Raw genomic sequence first — 23,230 nt, 5'->3', positions numbered from 1 at the left:
AGTTCTTGGCAAGTGTATAGGAGCGCAGACTGCACTTATCTCTGCTCTTCTATTTACCTCCTTTGAGCACAGAAAGAATAAAACAATGTTTCTACCATACAGGTCGTCCTTCATGATACAAGTACATATAACAGATAATTTACATATTTAAATAAGTACACCAACAAAATACATTCCCTGACAGAAGTTATGTCGCTTATCCATGTTATGTAAATAAAAGCTTATAACCTGACGTTAAATTCATCCATTGGTTGTATAAATTATTATTTTGAAAGCTGAAACCCTCCGAAATGTGGTTTAGGTTAAGAAAATAAAATGGCATCAATGCAGAAATATTGATCAGTTAATGGACACAGAATGGTCAGATTTTGGCAAGACAAAAGTTTTGTCGCCCACAGAAAGTAATGTGATATTCAAACAAATAATTAACTTAAAATAAAAATATATGTTGCATAACATTGGTGAATGAAGTTGTGGTGCTATTAGAGTCATATTTAATATGTTGTGTGACTTCCATGAGCTTGAAGAACGCATCCATGCGGTTCAACAATGATTCATACAATTTTTTAATGAAGTCATCAGGAATAGCAAAGAATGCAGTCTTACATGCCTCCCAGAGTTCATCTAGATTCTTTGGTTTTGTCTTCCAAGCTTCGTCTCTCATCCTACCCCAAACATGCTCAATGATGTTCATGTCTGGTGACTGGGCTGGCCAGTCCTTGAGCACCTTGATCTTTTTTGCCTGGAGGAACTTTGTTGTAGAGATGGATGTATGAGATGGAGCACCATCCTGCTGCAGAATTTGACCCCTTTTGTGATTTGGAATATAAGAGGTAGCTAATACTTCTTGATATTTTAGGCTATTGATATTGCCTTCCACCTTGCAAATGTTTCGCACACCCCCATACTGAATGTAACCCCAGACAATGATCTTTCCACCACCAAATTTAACTGTTTTCTGTGTGTATTTTGGATCCATAAGGGCTCCAGTAGGTCTCCTGCAGTATTTGCGGCGGCTGTGGTGTAATTCTACTGAAGATTCATCAGAGAAATCCACCTTCTGCCACTTTTCCAGGGTCCATCTGTTTAGCAGGCTGTGGGACTTTGCAAATGCCACACGGTTTTTTATTTGACTTTTGTTTAGTGCTGGTTTCTGGGCACTGATTCGACCATGGAAGCCATTTCGAAACAGAATCCTACAAACTGTTCTAGTTGACACAGGGACTTGAGGTGACCAGGCCTGTTGGAGCTCTGCTGCAGTGGAAGAGGGGTTTGCATTGGATTTTCTAACCAACAAACGTTCCTCCTGAGCAGTTGTCTTGCGGGGTCTGCTGGACCTGGGCTTGTCAAACATATCTCATCTCCAGTCTCTTCAAATCTTTTTTTTTAATTCTTTGTACTTGACGCTGAGACACATTAAAGGTGCCAGTCTCCTCTGCAGTGGATCTGGTCTTCAGCATCTTGATAATTCAGGCTTTGGTTGCAGGGTGGATTTTTGGCATGTTGTCAGAGCTCAAGTTGCAGTTCAAGTGAAGGTCTGGGGTGCTGAGTTTCTTTTCATATACACGCACTAATTAACCTATCATTTACTGAGCACAGGTGAGGATGTAAACTAGGATTGGGTGCATTATATGACCAGGCGACAAAACTTTTGTCTTGCCAAAATCTGACCATTCTGTGTCCATTAACTGATCAATATTCCTGCATTGATGCCAATTTATTTTCTTAACCTAAACCACATTTCGGAGGGTTTCAGCTTACAAAAGAATAATTTATACAACCAATCAATGAATTTAACGTCAGGTTATAAGCTTTTCTTTACATAACATGGATAAGCGACATGACTTTTGTCCGGGAGTATAATCCATTATAGCAGACGATAAGAGGAGAGCAGTGTCAGACGCTGTCCTCCTGTCCATCCAGAACTGAGGTACGAAAAAAAACATAGTAAAAAAGAAGAGGTACCACCCCATCTCAGGTGTTCATGGCACAGACTGAAAGTTCAGAGCACGAGCCACAAGAGGGCGACACTGCAGAAACAGCCCAGCCGGCTGTACTGCTCTCTTTCCATAATGTCCATAGAAGTACAGTCCGGCTCTGTTGCACATTTTTCTACTACTGTAATACTTCCAACCAATCCATCGGTACTTCACAGTTTTGTTTTGAAAGAGCAATGGGGTGACAAAGGGAGGCCTCTTGCTCTGTTAGCCACTTAGATGTCGATGATCATGGAATTGGATAGATTAAATTGTCAGGACCATGGGAAGCTCTGATCCAGCTTGGCTGACAGTGTTCACACATTACATCTGGCACCAACTTTATCATGCAGCACCATAAAAGTTGTGGTGTGTTGGACTTATGCCCCTCAGTAACCCCTCTAGATAGGGCATGTCGGAGGTCAGCAGGGATGTAATATTGTGCACACGAGACACCAGACCAGGTTCTGTTTGATTTTTTATACATAGGAGGGGAATATTGTGTATCACCTGATGCTGCCAGATTATTATTATTATTTTAACCATCGGACAACTAAGGACAGGCCGTTTGACTTGACATTTTTTGAGCAGTAAACCAGAAAAAAAGTTGATAAGATTGTCAGCTCTGATGAGATAGAAACCTATCTTGCTTCTTCAGTAAGATATCTTCATGTTGGGTTTGTAGTCTTCCAGTTTTCTTATTTCTTCCACCTCTTCTTCAGAAAATTCGTTGCTCCATATGCTAGAAGAGAAGCAGATTCCTCAGTATTAGTGACTTTGTCGACTTGTGGGAAATGGTCTTACACATCTCAGATTAGTCAATGAAATGATGAGTCTGTACAATCCTCAGTTTTTCTAGATTTGTTGACATTGGGAGATTTATTATTATCCTGAAGGTCACAGAGACACTCATGATAGTTGCTTCCGTTGTCCCACAAAAAAGGCCTACTCTGAAAATAAGCCCTAGAATGATTCTTCAGGATTTTTGAGGATGATGTAAGCCCTAGTTACGGTTCACAAAAAAGTCAATTTAAGTGGAGTCCAGGCAGCCATACATGCAAAAATGTAGAATTAAGACTGGTTTCACATTTGCGTTTAAAAACGCAGCGTTTTAAACGCAAACGCATTTTGTGATAAAACGCGTTTAAACGCTGCGTTTTTTAGACGCATGCGTTTTTGCATGTTTTAATACAAACGCGGCGTTTTGACACGTTTACATGCGTTTTTTCCTGCATTTGCGTTTTTGAAACGCATGATGAGAAGTGTGTGACAGATGCCAATCATCAAAATCAACAAGAAAACCCACTATAAACAGAAATAGCTAGGGATAGGGTTAGGATCCCTAGTAACCCTAGGGATCCTAACCCTAACCCAAACCCTAAGGGATCCTAACCCTAACCCAAACCCTAAGGGATCCTAACCCAAACCCTAACCCTTAGGGATCCTAACCCAAATCCTAACCCTAAGGGACCCTAACCCTAACCAAAACCCTAACCCTAAGGGATCCTAACCCTAACCCTAAGGGATCCTAACCCTAACCCAAACCCTAAGGGATCCTAACCCAAACCCTAACCCTAATGGATCCTAACCCAAACCCTAAGGGATCCTAACCCAAACTCTAACCCTAAGGGATCCTAACCCAAACCCTAACCCTAGGGATCCTAACCCTTAGGGTTAGGGTTAGGATCCCTAGGGTTAGGGTTGGGGGTTGGCTTATCAGTGTGTATTCTTGTGTTTTTCTATTAAAACGCATGCAAACGCATGTGCTTAAAAACGCATGCGTTTACATAGACAGCAATACGTTTTTTTGCCGCAAAAAAGCATGCTTTTTTTGTAGCAAAAAAACGCCGCTAGAAATTACTACATGTTGCATTTCTGCAACCAAATGCATGCATAGAAATGACGCATGCGTTGTCAAAACGCGGCAAAATGCATACAAAAAAAGCATGCGTTTTTAATGTTAAGTATAGGGGAAAAACGCAAATGTGAAACCAGCCTAAGTGGTAATTGAAGGCAGAAGGACTGATAGACCCTTCACCAAGTAAAGCAGGTACCCCCAAAAGAATTGCATTTAAAAGACACCACCAGACCCAAAACAATAAAGGTTGGCAAGTGCCGGTCTCTCATACCCAGATTGGGTAGTCCAGCGAACGTCACTCCACTCGAGTCAATTATATTAGAGCATTGTGGTTGCTTCCGATCACCAGGGGGAGCCAACCACTACACTTGGCTGCAGTGGAACACAGAAGAGAACAGCTGGAACTCCAAGGGACCTGGCAGCACATAATCCACTTGTGACAGGAGTGACGCCAGCAGGACTGCCCAATCTGTGTGTGAGAGCCCCACATTTGCCTACACTTTCTGTTTTGGGTCCCGTGTAGTCTTTTGAATGTGATTCTTTTTGGGATGTCTGCTGTTTTTGGTGAAGGGTCTATCCACCATTTACAAAGGTACAGTATGGTATGGAAACAGATGAACAAGAAATATACCGTACTGATGTTTTGATTCCCAGAAAACATGGAAAAAAAAAGACATCCCCTGAAAATAAGACAGCTTGAATACATGTGGGGATTCTCTAACAAACAGGCAATCCCTGCATGTATTCAAGCTGTCTGGCAGCTGCAAATCATGCAGCTGTGTCGACACAAACTAAATCTCTGAGCACGCCGAAATACTCGGAGACCACCCGAGCGTGCTCGGAGAAACTGAAGTAACGAGCATACTCTCTCATCACTAGTAATGAAACATGATCTCATTCCGTCTATCGAGATCTGCAGGGAATCTTGTTTCCACCTTGTAGATCAAGAAAGCTTCACGTGTAAGGAGACTTCTCCTCAGATCTCCTTCACGGAAGGGTTGAACAGATCAATGTTGAACTTGAACAGTCGAGTAGCAAATTACGAGCCTCCAAAATTGTTAGGAATAAAAAGCGAAAAGATCTTCTGAAAGCTGATAGGAATCTCAATAGAGTTAGGGAAAAGAATATGTTCTCAGCTAGACCACTTATTTCTCTACAAAATAGCCCCAGTTCTGCAGTATCAGAAATATATGTAACACCTGCACTGGGAACTGTTAGGGCAGCTACTGCTATACTGGGATTTACAGACACTAAGAAGAGCTTTGCAGCTGCTGTTATACCAGGACCTACAGACATTAGCAGATTTTCCTCTGAGCTGCAGTGGACTACAATTCCCAAGGACCCCTGGATTACAATTCCCAGGGATCCTTGTTTGAGTCAGATGACACAGCTTGGATTGGAGGAGGAGGGACTTGGAGGCAGGAGCTGGGGAGAAAGTGAAACTAAGAATTCAGAGGAAGAAAAGAGCATGGTATCTTGTTGGGAGAGACGGAGCACGGGGGACTTGCCTGGCCCTATGCTGCAGGGTTGCTGTCCTCCCGGATATACTTGTGTTGCTGGAGAGAGTGCGACTTTGTTTTACCCTCTGGAGCAAGTTGCATCAAGAACTTGGAGAGTTCTGCCTGCACTCCCACCGTATAAAGGACTGAATCCGGCCGCCCCCAGCTGGTGTCCAGAGAACCATCCGACCGTTAGAGACGTGCAGTTAGTGACTTTCTGAGACTTGTGGTCCTACCAGCGTTATTTACAGTGAGTACATTACAGCCCAGACTATTGCCAGTTATATTCGTCTAAGTGCACCAACTGTTTTAATTTGCGCGCCTGCATCCACGGCAACTGGGCCCCAACGTTTGGACTGAGTTGAACTAGAAGAAACAAACAAAAAAAACCTACTACGTTATACTTGCAGGGTTGAAGTACAATTAGAGTGAGATGTGTATATGACCTTGACAGAGCACAGTTATTTGTATTTCATGTTATTCTTTTAAATCCATCTAATTTATGCTGCATAGCAATAAACCTGTTAAACTGTTTTACTCCTGATCCCTGTGAGTGTGTACTGAGAGTGGCAGGGGTTTCCCGAATCAGCGCCCTGCAGAAGATAATAGCCCTTCTGCAGTCCCAGAGAGAGAACTCCAATCAAGATTCGGGTGGAGGCACTGCGCCCTGGAGAGGTGAGACCCCCCATAACACCCAGTGTACCGTGGTAGCCCTAAAGGGGTGTTACAGTGGAGGCACTGCTGAGATCTAGAACTAACACAGGAGTATTTACTATGGAGACTTTAACAGAACAAGAAGTGTATTTATGGTGTGAAGAGATGGATGTTCCCGCCCAACAAAGCTTTGCAGTGAGTGGTGAGCTCTGTGATGCGTCTGATGAAGAGATACTGAAAATAGTTAACTGACTCACTGAACTTGCCCACCCTAAAGTGGTTGATCGCCGGAAGGAAAAGGGGGGACAGTTACCCACAGCCCTGATTTCAACCGGGCAGATCTTGAGGAAAGAATACTTCCCCTCTATGGTAGTTGTGTCTTCAGAGTATGGTCGACAATGGCAGATCACTTGGCCTACTGAGTCCAAAGTTGAGACCCGGCAACAGGAATCAACCACTCAGCCTAGAAAGACTAGTATATCTCCACCTTCTACTCCACCTAGATTCCGTCCTGAAGAGACAGCGGCCCCTGCTGATGTGCTTATGACAGCTATGGAAAAGTTAGTCAGTCAGTTTGCCAAGATGCAGCCAGAAGGGAACTACCGTCGTCTAAGAATTTTCTCGGGTGCCCTCCCCACCCCTACTGGAGAAGAAGGATATGATACTTGGAGGGATGTCACTTTACAGTGCCTAGAAGAGTGGCAGTGCACTAATGCTGTAAAGAGGCAGAGAATAGTAGAGAGCTTGAAGGGTACTGCTATGGAGGTGGTGCAGGCTGCTTGGCGGAGCAAGCCTCTGGCAACTTATCAAGATTATATGAGTGCTTTAGAAGATGCTTTTGGATCCCCTGAAGATGCTACTGATCTACTCTTTAAACTCCGTACCACCTACCAACAGCCAGATGAGAAGATGTCCGACTATTTATACCGACTAGATAAGCTGGTTCATAGAATAGTAGCTAAAGGTGGCATCAGCCCTCAAGAAGTTGATCAGTGTCGCCTGGAACAAGTACTCAGAGGAGCTCTCATGATCCAATTGCCCAGCGGATGAGGTCTTGTGATAGAGAGAAGATTCCTGGATCTTTTCATGAGTTGCTTAAGGAAGTTCGGAAGGAGGAGGTTATTTTGGCCGCAAGAGAGAAGGCATCCCCTCGGGTGACTACTGTTGCCTTGAAGCCAGAAGCCGACTGCCGACACATAGAACTGTTGAAAGTCATCGAGAAACAGGGGGAGCAGATTACACAACTGTTAAGTGCTCAGGCCAAGACAATACAGCGACTTCAAAGTGTTGCGGAGGTAGCCGAGCAGAAAACACTGGTTTCAGGAAGAGAGAAAGAAGATCTCGGTAGAGTGGAGAGTAGGAAACCAGAAGGGTGCTTCGTCTGTGGGAGTCCAGGCCATATAGCTCGTCAGTGTCCAAAGAGGTGGAGCTCAAAGAACTCTTCACAGCTTCCCCATCACCCTCAGAGGCAGTCGGGAAACGGGAAAGGGGGCCAGTAGAACCCCATACTGAGCCCCCATCAGCAACTAGGACCTACTCTACCGCCCCATCTAATAGTGCATCATCGAAAACCCTGCCTGAAGGTTTAGTGGGACCATCCCCACATGTCCCCGCATATATCAATGGTCAACCTTGCACAGTATTACTGGATAGCGGGTCTCAAGTATCTATCATCTTTGAAGGATGGTATAAGAGATATTTATCCAAAGTGCCTCTGAAACCGCTGTCTGGACTCGTGGTGTGGGGACTGAGTGAGCACAGCTACCCCTACAGAGGATACGTGTCCGTGACGCTACGATTCTCAGAGACTGTTGTTGGAGTGGATAAAGAGATACCCATCATAGCGCTAATCTGCCCAGAGGCCGAGGCAGATGAGAGACCAACACCTGTCATAGTGGGAACAAATGCCAACATCTTCCGTACGTTAGCTCAGTGGTGTCGGGAAGTTGGGGGAGAAAATTACTCGCAGACCCTATCCATCCACCCAGTCTGCCTGGAGGCCTATGTGAGAACGGAGGAGGAGAAGAGGGAACTATGGCCTGAAAGCTTTGACCCTTGTTTTGAAGGAAGCGAGCTAAAAGGAGAAGAGAGGGGTTGGTCATTGATGGCCTGATGATGCGAGGTGCAGTTTTTTCTCTAGGTGAATGGGACATGGGCCTCGCTCATGGAGTGGAGCATCGCATTCGGTTGAAGGATCAAAAGCCTTTTCGAGAGAGGTCCCGAAGATTGGCCCCAGCAGATATCGAAGATGTCAGGCAGCATCTACGCGGTATGTTAGACACAGGAGTCATCATAGAATCTAGTAGCCCTTATGCTTCCCCCATTGTGATAGCTCGAAAGAAAAATGGAGCTATTTGGATGTGTGTGGATTATCGAACCTTGAATAAGCGTATGATCCCCGACCAGTACACTGTGCCCAGAATCGATGAAGCTTTGGATTGCTTGCAAGGGAGCCAATGGTTTTCTGTGTTAGATCTCCGGAGTGGCTACTATCAGATACCCATGTCAAAAGAAGATCAAGAGAAGACTGCTTTTATCTGCCCCATTGGGTTCTTCGAGTTTCAGAGACTGCCTCAAGGACTGACAGGTGCTCCGGCCACTTTTCAGAGATGTATGGACAAAGTAGTGGGGGACATGCACTTACGTGAGGTCCTGGTTTATCTCGATGATCTAATTGTGTTTGGGAAGACTCTGGAAGAACACAACCAGCGGTTGTTCAAGGTGCTGGATCGGTTGAAGGAGGCTGGGTTGAAGTTGTCCCTTGATAAGGGCCGGATTTGCCAGACGACTGTGAAATATGTGGGGCACATAGTCAGCAGAGAAGGAATTTCCACCGACCCCGCCAAAGTGGAGGCTGTTGTAAACTGGCCAAAACCCACCAAACTGAAGGAGCTTAGGTCCTTTTTAGGATTTTGCGGATACTACCGAAGATTTGTACCCCAGTACTCTCGGATTGCGAAGCCGTTAACTGCCCTTAGTCAGGGGTATCCCCCTTCCGGGAGGACAGCCCATTCCTCAAGGTCAGGAAAGAAGGTCTACTTCAAAGTTAACGAACTTTTTGGGGATAGATGGACACCGGCATGCGATGAGGCATTCGAGAAATTGAAGTCATGCTTGACCCAAACCCCAGTGTTGGCCTATGCAGACCCCAGCAAACCATATGTGTTACATGTACATGCTTCTCTTGACGGGCTAGGAGGGATTCTTTATCAAGACCATGAAGGCTGTCTGCGTCCCGTCTACATTAGTCGAGGATTGACTCCCAGTGAACGCAACTACCCAGCCCACAAACTGGAGTTTCTGGCCTTGAAATGGGCTGTAATGGACACGCTGCATGACTACCTCTATGGGGTACCCTTTGTGGTTCATACCGACAACAATCCATTAACCTACATGAGAACCACGGCAAATCTGGATGCCACGGGGTACCGGTGGCTTGCCGCACTCTCTTTGTACGATTTCAGCTTAAAATATCGACCGGGGATCAGTAACATCGATGCAGACACACTCTCTCGCCTGCCTAGGGAACCCTTAAATGAAGAAGAAGGAGGATGGATAGAGGTCCCTGCCCCTGAGGTGAAGACTCTGTGCCATAGACATCAAACTAATGCTCTCCCTATGCAGGGTTGTGCTGAATTCCTAGGAGTATCCAGTGAAGCGCTCCCGTTGTTGTACTGCCAAGTGACAAATGTAACCCCAGACTTTCTCCCTTAACTGACTCGTAATCAAGTCCAAAAGGCGCAGCAGGAGGATCGATCAGTGGGGGTGGTCCGATGGTGGGTTAAGAGGGGCTGGAGGCCCGAAAAGAATGCATTACGAACAGAGGAATCTGTCCTGCTGACGCGGCAGCTAGAGTCTCTGGTAGTAAGAAATGGACTACTATACCGGGAGGCAAAGCGCCAGAAGGGAGGAGTCCACCGACAGCTGGTGTTACCCACCCGATTCCGGAGGATGGTCATGAAGTCCCTGCATGATGACCATGGACATCTTGGCATCGAAAAGACCACGAGTCTTGTGGCTGACCGATTTTACTGGCCTCGGATGGAAGCGGATATTGAAGACTACTGCAAATCATGCTCCCGATGTGTGTTGAGAAAAACCTTGCCTTTGAGAACAGCCCCCCTTGTGAACATTACCAGTGATGGCCCACTTGAGCTAGTGTGCATTGATTTCCTCTCCATCGAGCCTGATGAAAGCAATGTCAGTAATGTGTTAGTGGTCACTGACCATTTCACCCGATATGCCCAAGCCTACCCCACCAAAGATCAAAGGGCAACTACTGTAGCAAAAACACTATGGGAGAAGTTCTTCGTGCATTATGGGCTGCCTGCCCGCATCCATACCAATCAAGGAAGAGATTTCGAAAGTAGACTAATCAAGGAGCTATGCGCTATCTGTGGGATCAAGAAATCTAGAACCACCCCGTATCACCCCCAAGGGGACCCTCAACCTGAGAGGTTCAACCGTACCCTTCTGAACATGTTAGGCACTTTGGATCCCAGGAAGAAGGGACAATGGAGCAGGCATGTGAGTCAGTTGGTTCATGCCTACAATTGCACCACAAATGAGTCAACGGGATACTCGCCATATTTTCTCATGTTTGGAAGAAAAGCTCGACTACCAGTGGATATTAGTTTTGGGACATGCTTTGAAAATTCTAATGGGAAGACCTATTTAAAATATGTGTCCCAGCTAAAAGAAGATTTGGAAAAAGCGTACAGATTGGCAGAGCAGGCCTCTGGTCGGTCAGGGAAGCGCAATAAGACTCGCTACGACTGTAGAGTTCGGGAACAAGTTTTACTGCCTGGAGATAGAGTTCTTATCCAACTTCTAGGTCTTCCTGGGAAGCATAAGCTTGCTGATCGGTGGTGTACTGACCCTTATGTGGTGATGGAGAAGCTGCCTGGTGTCCCGGCCTACAGAGTGAAGCCCGAGAAAGGGAGTGGAGCTGTCAAAACCTATCATCGACACCATTTGTTGCCTGTGGGAAAAAACATCCTGTTACCGCCATTGCCAACCCAAGGAGGTCATACAAACCTTCCATGCAATAGGAGAAGTCGTAGGTGTCAACAACCACCCCAGCCTGGAGTTGCTTCAGGAGGAAGTGACAGCGAGTCTGGGGATGAATGGGGATCTGAAGGTCAATGGAGCTACAGGTGGACTGAGGACCCATGCCCCATAGGGGGGGGCCCTAAAAACCAGACTTCTGAAGTGGAAGCACAAAAAAAGGACATCAGGAGGCGAGTGCGCTCTGCCCACCATTGGGGCATGCCTCAATGCATTAACCTAACGATCCCTGTGTGGCCTATTTAAAAAAACAAAACAAAACAAAAAAAAAAACAGATTCCTCGCACTATGTTCTCATTCACTTTATGCAGTTAATAGCCCTCTGTGTCTGTACTGCTACATACTTAGGCAGTTAACTGGTTCATGCAGCTTTACATGAACACCCGAGCCTTACACTATGGCCGGTCCGAATAACTATAGCAATTGTTACCATCCACCTCTTGTGTCTCCCCTTTTCCTCATAGTTTGTAAGCTTGCGAGCAGGGCCCTCACGCCTCTTGGTATCTGTTTTGAACTGTATTTCTGTTATGCTGTAATGTCTATTGTATGTACAAGTCCCCTCTATAATTTGTAAAGCGCTGCGGAATATGTTGGCACTATATAAATAAAAATTATTATTATTATTATTATTATTATTGGGGGAGAGTTCAGAAGAGGGACATTTATTAAATGAAGAGATCCACCTGGAGGAGCCCGTTCTTGACCGACAAGAGTCGGGAGCTGAGGAGGGGGCCCCCTCAGTACACACTCGTCCCAAACGGGACACTAGGCCACCCATGATGCTGACCTATGATAGAATGGGACATACCACTGAGGTCCCCCGGCTGATACACTTTAATTCAAAATCTGTTTGGCCTTATTTCCCAGTATCTCCTATGTGTCCAGGAGGTGGTTTGCGTGCATGTAAATTTGGTGTTAGTCAGGATGCTTTAACCCCCATTCATGTTTCAGATGGTGAGTCCTCATGTCGTGATGGGACACTTTCAATGACTCACCAGGGGGAGAGTGTAACACCTGCACTGGGAACTGTTAGGGCAGCTACTGGTATACTGGGATTTACAGACACTAAGAAGAGCTTTGCAGCTGCTGTTATACCAGGACCTACAGACATTAGCAGATTTTCCTCTGAGCTGCAGTGGACTACAATTTCCAAGGACCCCTGGACTACAATTCCCAGGGATCCTTGTTTGAGTCAGATGACACAGCTTGGATTGGAGGAGGAGGGACTTAAAGGCAGGAGCTGGGGAGAAAGTGAAACTAAGAATTCAGAGGAAGAAAAGAGCGTGGTATCTTGTTGGGAGAGACGGAGCACGGGAGACTTGCCTGGCCCCATGCTGCAGGGTTGCTGTCCTCCCGGATATACTCGTGTTGCTGGAGAGAGTGTGACTTTGTTTTACCCTCTGGAGCAAGTTGCATCAAGAACTTGGAGAGTTCTGCCTGCACTCCCACCGTATAAAGGACTGAATCCGGCCGCCCCCAGCTGGTGTCCAGAGAACCATCTGACCGTTAGAGACGTGCCGTGAGTGACTTTCTGAGACTTGTGGTCCTACCAGCGTTATTTACAGTGAATACATTACAGCCCAGACTATTGCCAGTTATATTCGTCTAAGTGCACCAACTGTTTTAATTTGCGCGCCTGCATCCGCGGCAACTGGGCCCCAACGTTTGGACTGAGTTGAACTAGAAGAAACAAACAAAAAACCCTACTACGTTATACTTGCAGGGTTGAAGTACAATTAGAGTGAGATGTGTATATGACCTTGACAGAGCACAGTTATTTGTATTTCATGTTATTCTTTTAAATCCATCTAATTTATGCTGCATAGCAATAAACCTGTTAAACTGTTTTACTCCTGATCCCTGTGAGTGTGTACTGAGAGTGGCAGGGGTTTCCCGAATCAGCGCCCTGCAGAAGATAATAGCCCTTCTGCAGTCCCAGAGAGAGAACTCCAATCAAGATTCGGGTGGAGGCACTGCGCCCTGGAGAGGTGAGACCCCCCATAACACCCAGTGTACCGTGGTAGCCCTAAAGGGGTGTTACATATAATAGAAAAATTCTCACCAATTCTAAGTGAGGATGACATTTTGGATACCATCTTGCAAGCTGGATGTAATGTGATAGCGAGAAGAGCATCCACTTTGGGTATTATACTGTCTCCAAGTTTGTAGTAAAATGTATGTTGGTTGCACTTCTAGAAAATTCAAGGTACGCATATCCGAACATCTGTACGATATTACAAATGTGAGAAATACTCACCATGGCATTTTATCAGCATCCAAGCACTTTATTATGAGTCACCAATGGAATGTGTCTTCATTCCAAGCTTTCAGAATTGAGAGAGATAATCAACCCTTCCATGGAGGAGATCTGAGGAGACATCTCCTTACACAGGAGGCTTTCTGGATCTAAAGGTACCTTCACACATAACGATATCGTTAACGATATCGTTGCTTTTTGTGACGTAGCAACGATATCGTTAAGGAAATCGTTATGTGTGACAGCGACCAACGATCAGGCCCCTGCTGGGAGATCGTTGGTCACTGAACAAAGTCCAGAACTTTATTTCGTCGCTGGATCTCCCGTGGACATCGCTGGATCGGCGTGTGTGACACCGATCCAGCGATGTCTTCACTGGTAATCCAGGGTAAACATCGGGTAACTAAGCGCAGGGCCACGCTTAGTAACCCGATGTTTACCCTGGTTACCAGCGTAAAAGTAAAAAAAACCAAACAGTACATACTTACCTACCGCTGTCTGTTTTATTTTCTCTAGTAATAATCATCTAATGCATAATTGGTGAGCAAAATTTTTGTCATATTATTGTTCAGATTTTTTGTAACTAAAGTGGGTACGGAAAGTATTCAGACCCCTTTAAATTTTTCACTCTTTGTTTTAATGCAGCCATTTGGTAAATTCAAAAAAGTTATTATTTTTTTCTCATTAAAGTACACTATGCACAGCATTTGACTGAAAAAAAAACAGAAACGCAGATTTTTTTGCTAATTTATTAAAAAGAAAAACTGAAATATCACATGGTCATAAGTATTCAGACCCTTTGCTCAGTATTAAGTTTTTTCAAACCTGGATTTGGGGATCCTCTGCCATTCTTCCTTGCAGATCCTCTCTAGTTCCGTCAGGTTGGATGGTGAATGTAACCTTGAGTACTGCAGAAATTCTGTTGTAACCTTGGCTAGATCTGTGCCTTGCCACAATTCTGTCTCTGAGCTCCTTGGCCAGTTCCTTTGACCTCATGATTCTCATTTGGTCTGACATGCACTGTGAACTGTGAGGTCTTATTGTCATGATCCAGACCGGGTTTTGAGTCCTGTCTTCCCTTTTCCCGGTCTGATCATGTCAGGGGTTACCTTTTCTCAGCCTCAGTCTGGTCTCAGGTTTGCTATTTATCCCAGCTGTGTCCTGCAGATGATGTCAGTTATAGTTTCTGCCTCTGATTGCTGACTCTAATTGCTCCGATTTGCCCTGCTATGTTTGCTGTCTGAACCCGTGTCTCTGCTTTCCCCTGTTCCCGTCTTGACTCAGTGTTTCCCTTTAGTGTGCAGACTCCTTGGTTTTGACTTGGCGTTTATCCTGACTTGTTTCTGTTATTTGTCTTTTGGATTATCCACTCCTGACTGTTAAGGTACCGTCACACTGAACGATATCGCTAGCGATCTGTGACGTTGCAGCGTCCTGGCTAGCGATATCGTTCAGTTTGACACGCAGCAGCGATCAGGATCCTGCTGTGATGTCGTTGGTCGCTGCAGAAAGTCCAGCACTTTATTTAGTCGCTGGACTCCCTGCAGACATCGCTGAATCGGCGTGTGTGACGCCGATTCAGTGATGTCTTAAATGATAACCAGGGTAAACATCGGGTTACTAAGCGCAGGGCCGCGCTTAGTAACCCGATGTTTTTCCCTGGTTACCAGCGTAAAAGTTAAAAAAAACAAACACTACATACTTACCTTCCGCTGTCTGTCCTCCGGCGCTGTGCTTCTCTGCACTGGCTGTGAGCGCCGGCCAGCCGGAAAGCACAGCGGTGACGTCACCGCTCTGCTTTCCGGCCGCTGTGCTCACAGTCAGTGCAGGAAAGCACAGCGCCGGGGACAGACAGCGGAAGGTAAGTATGTAGTGTTTGTTTTTTTTACTTTTACGATGGTAACCAGGGTAAACATCGGGTTACTAAGCGCGGCCCTGCGCTTAGTAACCCGATGTTTACCCTGGTTACCGGCATCGTTGGTCGCTGGAGAGCTGTCTGTGTGACAGCTCTCCAGTGACCAAACAGCTACGCTGCAGCGATCGACATCGTTGTCAGTATCGCTGCAGCATCGATGAGTGTGAAGGTACCTTTACTGACCCTCTGGCTTGTCTCTGACCGCGAGTTTGCTTATTCCTTTTATACTGCGCTACAGTCTTGGATTTGACCCTGCTTGTTTTGACTATTCTGCTGCCACCTTTGGTAGCCTCACTGTTGCACTGCAGGTTAGCTCTATTTAGGTGCAGACCTGCTTTCCTCTCTATTGCCATCTAGTAAAGCCTGCACCAACCTGCATTGCTGCAGCAGGACACTCATATAGACAGGTCTGTGCCATTCCAAATCAAGTCCTATCAATTTAATTAAACACAGCTGGACTCCAATGAAGGAGTAGAACCATCTCAATGAGAATCACAAGGAAATGGAAAGCATGTGACTTAAAGGGAATCTGTCACCCCAAAAATCGTATATGAGCTAAGGCCACCAGCATCAGGGGCTTATCTACAGCATTCTGTAATGCTGTAGATAAGCCCCCGATGTAACCTGAAAAGTAAGAAAAACAGGTTATATTATACTCACCCAGGGGCGGTCCCGGTTAGTTTCGGGTCCGATGGGTGTTGCGGTGCGGGTGCGGCGCCTCCTATCTTCATACGATGACGTCCTCTTCTTGTCTTCCTGCCGCGGCTCTGGTGCAGGTGTACTTTTTCTGCCCTGTAGGAGATAGGAGGCACCGCACCCGCACCGCGACACCCATTGGACCCGAAACGAACCGGGACCGCCCCTGTGTGAGTGTAATATAACCTGTTTTTCTTATCTTTCATGGTGCATCGGGGCTTACAGAATTCTGTAGATAAGCCCCTGAAACTGGTGGCCTTAGCTCATTTACGATTTTTGGGGTGACAGATTCCCTTTAAATATGAGTGTCTGAGCAAAGGGTCTGAATCAGGGCCAGACTGGCCATCGGGCAGTTCTGGCAAATGCCAGAAGGGCCGGTACCAGTAGTGGGCCGCTGCACGCCATCTCACCCTTAAACCCTCCTCCCCTCACCCCCGGCGCCGCCACTGTCGTATTCAACTATACCAGCGTCTATAACGCTGGTACAGTTGAATGCAATGATGGAGGAGAGAGCGTCACCTGACGCTCCCTTTCCCATCATTCCCCACTCTGCCTCTGACACTGCGGGTGCACGCGCACTCACTGTGTCCCAGGCAGTGCAGCGGCAGCCGCCGAGACAGGAGCAGGGAGCACCGCAGGCACGAGGGGAGGTGAGGAGTGCTTTTTTTTACTGGACTGTGGGGCCATTCTAGGGGGGAGAGGAGAGATGTGGCCTCTGCTGTATACTATGTGGGCTGTGCTATATACTACTGTGTGGGCTCTGCTGTATTCTACTGTGTTGGCTGTGCTATATACTACTATGTGGGCTCTGCTGTATACTACTGTGTGGGCTGTGCTATATACTACTATGTGGGCTCTGCTGTATACTGCTATGTGGGCTGTGCTGCATACTACTGTGTGGGCAGTTTTGTATACTACTATGTGGGCTGTGCTATATACTACTGTGTGGGCTGTGCTGTATACTGCTATGTGGGCTGTTGTATACACCACTATGTGGGCTCTGCTGTATACTACTATGTGGGCTGTGCTATAAACTACTGTGTGGGCTCTGCTGTATACTACTGTATGGAAAGTGCTACATACTACTATGTGGGCTGTGCTGTATACTACTGTGTGGGCTGTGCTGTATACTGCTATGTGGGCTGTGCTATACACTACTATGTGGGCTCTGCTGTATATTACTATGTGGGCTGTGCTATACACTATGTGGGCTCTGCTGTATACTACTATGTGGGCTGTGCTATACACTACTATGTGGGCTCTGCTGTATACTACTATCTGGGCTCTGCTGTATACTACTATCTGGGCTCTGCTGTATCCTGCTATGTGGGCAGTGCTGTATACTACTATGTGGACAGTGCTGTATACTATGTGGGCTGTGCTGTATACTGCTACGTGGGCTGTGTTATCTGCTATACGGGTTGTGCTATATACTATGAGGGGTATATTATATTCTATGGGGGAAACCGTTATATACTATGTGGCTGTTATATACTATTGTGGGGGTATATTATATTTTATGGGGGAGGCTGTGTTATACTATGGGGGGCTGCATTATATTCTAGGGGGCTACATTATATATTATGGGGAGGTGGGATGTATTATATTCTATGGGTTGGCTGCATGATACTCTGGGGTGGCTGCATTATATTCTGTAGGGTCGTGGCTGCATTATACTATATGTGGGCTGCATTATACTGTATCGAGGATTATGGGGAATACGTTATACTACATGAAGAACTATGGGGTGCATTATACTATGGGAAGTGAATTGCACTACATGGATGACTATGGCGGTGCATTATACTATATGGAGCACGATGAGGAGTGTATTATGCTATATGGAGGACTATGAGAAGTGTATTATGCTATATGGAGGGCTGAGCAGTGTATTTTAATATATGGAGGACTTTAGGGAGTGTTTTATACTAGATGGAGGACTGTGGTGCACATTATAATATATGGAGGACTATGGGGTGTATTTTACTAAACAAGTAAAATGCTGCATATTCAGATTGTTTTTGCTGGAACAAAAATCCTTGTTCTCAGCAGCACATCGCCGGTGTAAACTGTAGATGTGCTGCTGATAACATGATACTGTATGGTGATCTGTTAGTGATCTGTTAGTGATCGTTCTGTCCCATCATTATTCCTCAGCTGGTGGAAAGAGGCCGGGAAACAAGTGTTGAACAACTTCAGTATTGTCGCTCAAACTCATTTAGCGGCCTGAACTCAGCGCTTGTAAATACAACCAAAATGCTTCTGTGTGATGTGCAATATGTTAGCATTTGGGACCCCATTTTAAACTTTGCCTAGGGCCCCACTTTGCCTAAAACCGGCCCTGCGTACAAGTGCACAAAGATATTATACAGTTACCATGTGACAAGTGGGCCTGTGTAACTTCAAATGCCAGAGCTGAATTTTAGTCCCAGTCCGGCCTTGGTCTGAATACTTATGACCATGTGATATTTCGTTTTTCTTTTTTAATAAATGCAAAAATTTCTGCATTTCTGTTTTCTTTTCAGTCAAGATGCGGTGCAGAGTGTACATTAATGTGAAAAAAAATTAACTTTTTTTAATTTACCAAATGGCTGCAATGAGTAAAAAATTTAAAGGGGCCTGAATACTTTCCGTACCCACTATATGTAATGGCTGTTGCTTCCGAGACGGAATCATTTTTTGAGGACCTTTTCTCTTTTAATCATTTGAATGTGTGTACCTTTTGTAATTGGTTCTGTGTTGTATTAATCTGCATGAGCCTGTGGACAAATTAACTCAGACAAAGAAGGCAGTTACAGTTGAAACATATCGCTTTTTCTCTTTGTTATTATCCCTAGTGCCGTGCTATTTTACCATTTACTAAATAAACAAACAAATAATTTTTTTTAAATACATCCTGGTGCTGGAACGCAAGTCTTCATTTTTGTAAACGTCTCTTATACCCACACCTCTATGCCCTGTACATGTCTCTTATACTCGCACGTCTCCATTCTGTATACGTCTCTTATACTCACACATCACCGTCCTGTACATGTCTATTATACTTGCACGTCTCTATCCTGTACACGTCTCTTATACTCACACGTCTCCATCCTGTACATGTCTCTTATACTCACACGTCTCCGTCCTGTACACGTCTCTTATACTCGCACGTCTCCGTCCTGTACACGTCTCTTATACTCACACGTCTCCATCCTGTACACGTCTCTTATACTCACACGTCTCCGTCCTGTACACGTCTCTTATACTCGCACGTCTCCATCCTGTACACGTCTCTTATACTCACACGTCTCCATCCTGTACACGTCTCTTATACTCACACGTCTCCATCCTGTACACGTCTCTTATACTCACACGTCTCCACCCTGTACATGTCTCTTATACTCACACGTCTCTATCCTGTACACGTCTCTTATACTCACACGTCTCCATCCTGTACATGTCTCTTATACTCACACGTCTCCGTCCTGTACACGTCTCTTATACTCGCTCGTCTCCGTCCTGTACACGTCTCTTATACTCACACGTCTCCATCCTGTACACGTCTCTTATACTCACACGTCTCCATCCTGTACACATCTCTTATACTCACACGTCTCCGTCCTGTACACGTCTCTTATACTCACACGTCTCCATCCTGTACACATCTCTTATACTCACACGTCTCTGTCCTGTACACGTCTCTTATACTCGCACGTCTCCGTCCTGTACACGTCTCTTATACTCACACGTCTCCATCCTGTACATGTCTCTTATACTCACACGTCTCCGTCCTGTACACGTCTCTTATACTCGCACGTCTCCGTCCTGTACACGTCTCTTATACTCGCATGTCTCCGTCCTGTACACGTCTCTTATACTCACACGTCTCCACCCTGTACATGTCTCTTATACTCACACGTCTCTATCCTGTACACGTCTCTTATACTCACACGTCTCCATCCTGTACATGTCTCTTATACTCACACGTCTCCGTCCTGTACACGTCTCTTATACTCGCACGTCTCCATCCTGTACACGTCTCTTATACTCACACGTCTCCATCCTGTACACATCTCTTATACTCACACGTCTCCGTCCTGTACACGTCTCTTATACTCACACGTCTCCATCCTGTACACATCTCTTATACTCACACGTCTCTGTCCTGTACACGTCTCTTATACTCGCACGTCTCCGTCCTGTACACGTCTCTTATACTCACACGTCTCCATCCTGTACATGTCTCTTATACTCACACGTCTCCGTCCTGTACACGTCTCTTATACTCGCACGTCTCCGTCCTGTACACGTCTCTTATACTCACACGTCTCCATCCTGTACACGTCTCTTATACTCACACGTCTCCATCCTGTACACATCTCTAATACTCACACGTCTCCGTCCTGTACACGTCTCTTATACTCACACGTCTCCATCCTGTACACATCTCTTATACTCACACGTCTCTGTCCTGTACACGTCTCTTATACTCGCACGTCTCCGTCCTGTACACGTCTCTTATACTCACACGTCTCCATCCTGTACATGTCTCTTATACTCACACGTCTCCGTCCTGTACACGTCTCTTATACTCGCACGTCTCCGTCCTGTACACGTCTCTTATACTCGCATGTCTCCGTCCTGTACACGTCTCTTATACTCACACGTCTCCACCCTGTACATGTCTCTTATACTCACACGTCTCTATCCTGTACACGTCTCTTATACTCACACGTCTCCATCCTGTACATGTCTCTTATACTCACACGTCTCCGTCCTGTACACGTCTCTTATACTCGCACGTCTCCGTCCTGTACACGTCTCTTATACTCGCACGTCTCCGTCCTGTACACTTCTCTTATACTCGCACGTCTCCGTCCTGTACACGTCTCTTATACTCACACGTCTCCACCCTGTACATGTCTCTTATACTCACACGTCTCTATCCTGTACACGTCTCTTATACTCACACGTCTCCATCCTGTACACGTCTCTTATACTCACACGTCTCCATCCTGTACACATCTCTTATACTCACACGTCTCTGTCCTGTACACGTCTCTTATACTCGCACGTCTCCGTCCTGTACACGTCTCTTATACTCACACGTCTCCATCCTGTACATGTCTCTTATACTCACACGTCTCCGTCCTGTACACGTCTCTTATACTCGCACGTCTCCGTCCTGTACACGTCTCTTATACTCGCATGTCTCCGTCCTGTACACGTCTCTTATACTCACACGTCTCCACCCTGTACATGTCTCTTATACTCACACGTCTCTATCCTGTACACGTCTCTTATACTCACACGTCTCCATCCTGTACATGTCTCTTATACTCACACGTCTCCGTCCTGTACACGTCTCTTATACTCGCACGTCTCCATCCTGTACACGTCTCTTATACTCACACGTCTCCATCCTGTACACATCTCTTATACTCACACGTCTCCGTCCTGTACACGTCTCTTATACTCACACGTCTCCATCCTGTACACATCTCTTATACTCACACGTCTCTGTCCTGTACACGTCTCTTATACTCGCACGTCTCCGTCCTGTACACGTCTCTTATACTCACACGTCTCCATCCTGTACATGTCTCTTATACTCACACGTCTCCGTCCTGTACACGTCTCTTATACTCGCACGTCTCCGTCCTGTACACGTCTCTTATACTCACACGTCTCCATCCTGTACACGTCTCTTATACTCACACGTCTCCATCCTGTACACATCTCTTATACTCACACGTCTCCGTCCTGTACACGTCTCTTATACTCACACGTCTCCATCCTGTACACATCTCTTATACTCACACGTCTCTGTCCTGTACACGTCTCTTATACTCGCACGTCTCCGTCCTGTACACGTCTCTTATACTCACACGTCTCCATCCTGTACATGTCTCTTATACTCACACGTCTCCGTCCTGTACACGTCTCTTATACTCGCACGTCTCCGTCCTGTACACGTCTCTTATACTCGCATGTCTCCGTCCTGTACACGTCTCTTATACTCACACGTCTCCACCCTGTACATGTCTCTTATACTCACACGTCTCTATCCTGTACACGTCTCTTATACTCACACGTCTCCATCCTGTACATGTCTCTTATACTCACACGTCTCCGTCCTGTACACGTCTCTTATACTCGCACGTCTCCGTCCTGTACACGTCTCTTATACTCGCACGTCTCCGTCCTGTACACTTCTCTTATACTCGCACGTCTCCGTCCTGTACACGTCTCTTATACTCACACGTCTCCACCCTGTACATGTCTCTTATACTCACACGTCTCTATCCTGTACACGTCTCTTATACTCACACGTCTCCATCCTGTACACGTCTCTTATACTCACACGTCTCCGTCCTGTACACGTCTCTTATACTCGCACGTCTCCGTCCTGTACACGTCTCTTATACTCGCACGTCTCCGTCCTGTACACGTCTCTTATACTCACACGTCTCCGCCCTGTACATGTCTCTTATACTCACACGTCTCCGTCCTGTACACGTCTCTTATACTCGCAAGTCTCCATCCTGTACACATCTCTTATACTCGCACATCTCCGTCCTATACACGTCTCTTATACTCGCACGTCTCCATCCTGTACACGTCTCTTATACTCACACGTCTCCATCCTGTACACGTCTCTTATATTCACACGTCTCCATCCTGTGCAGGTCTCTTATACCCACACATCTCCGTCCTGTACACGTCTCTTATACTCACACGTCTCCGTCCTGTACACGTCTCTTATACTCACACGTCTTTGTCCTGTACAAGTCTCTTATACCAACACGTCTCCATACTATTCATGTCTCTTATACTCACACGTCTCCGTCCTGTACACCTCTCTTATACTCACACGTCTCCATCCTGTACACGTCTCTTATATCCGCACATCTCCGTCCTGTACACGTCTCTTATACTCACACGTCTCCGTCCTGTACACGTCTCTTATACCCACATGTCTCCATCCTATTCATGTCTCTTATACTCACACGTCTCCGTCCTGTACACGTCTCTTATACTCACACGTCTCCATCCTGTACATGTCTCTTATACTCACACGTCTCCGTCCTGTACACGTCTCTTATACTCACACGTCTCTGTCCTGTACACGTCTCTTATACCCACACGTCTCCGTCCTGTACACGTCTCTTATACTCACACATCTCCATCCTGTACATGTCTCTTATACTCACACGTCTCCGTCCTGTACACGTCTCTTATACTCGCACGTCTCCGTCCTGTACACGTCTCTTATACTCGCATGTCTCCGTCCTGTACACGTCTCTTATACTCACACGTCTCCAC

The 23,230-nt window shown here is 46.0% G+C and overlaps 1 protein-coding gene across 1 annotated transcript in view; it reads right to left on the bottom strand.

Moving 5' to 3' along the window:
- Nucleotides 1–1,495: 1,495 nt before the first annotated feature.
- LOC138640127 (NACHT, LRR and PYD domains-containing protein 3-like) overlaps nucleotides 1,496–23,230 on the bottom strand; it is a 119,794-nt gene continuing 98,059 nt past the window's right edge. The window contains exon 11 of the mRNA XM_069728808.1: nucleotides 1,496–2,718. Coding sequence (XP_069584909.1) covers nucleotides 2,631–2,718 — 88 coding nt within the window. The 3' untranslated portion in view covers nucleotides 1,496–2,630. The remainder of the gene's footprint in view (nucleotides 2,719–23,230) is intronic.

This window comes from Ranitomeya imitator, chromosome 1 (assembly GCF_032444005.1).
Source record: "Ranitomeya imitator isolate aRanImi1 chromosome 1, aRanImi1.pri, whole genome shotgun sequence".
NCBI lineage: Eukaryota > Metazoa > Chordata > Amphibia > Anura > Dendrobatidae > Ranitomeya > Ranitomeya imitator.
This window is presented reverse-complemented; position numbering and strand designations above follow the sequence as displayed.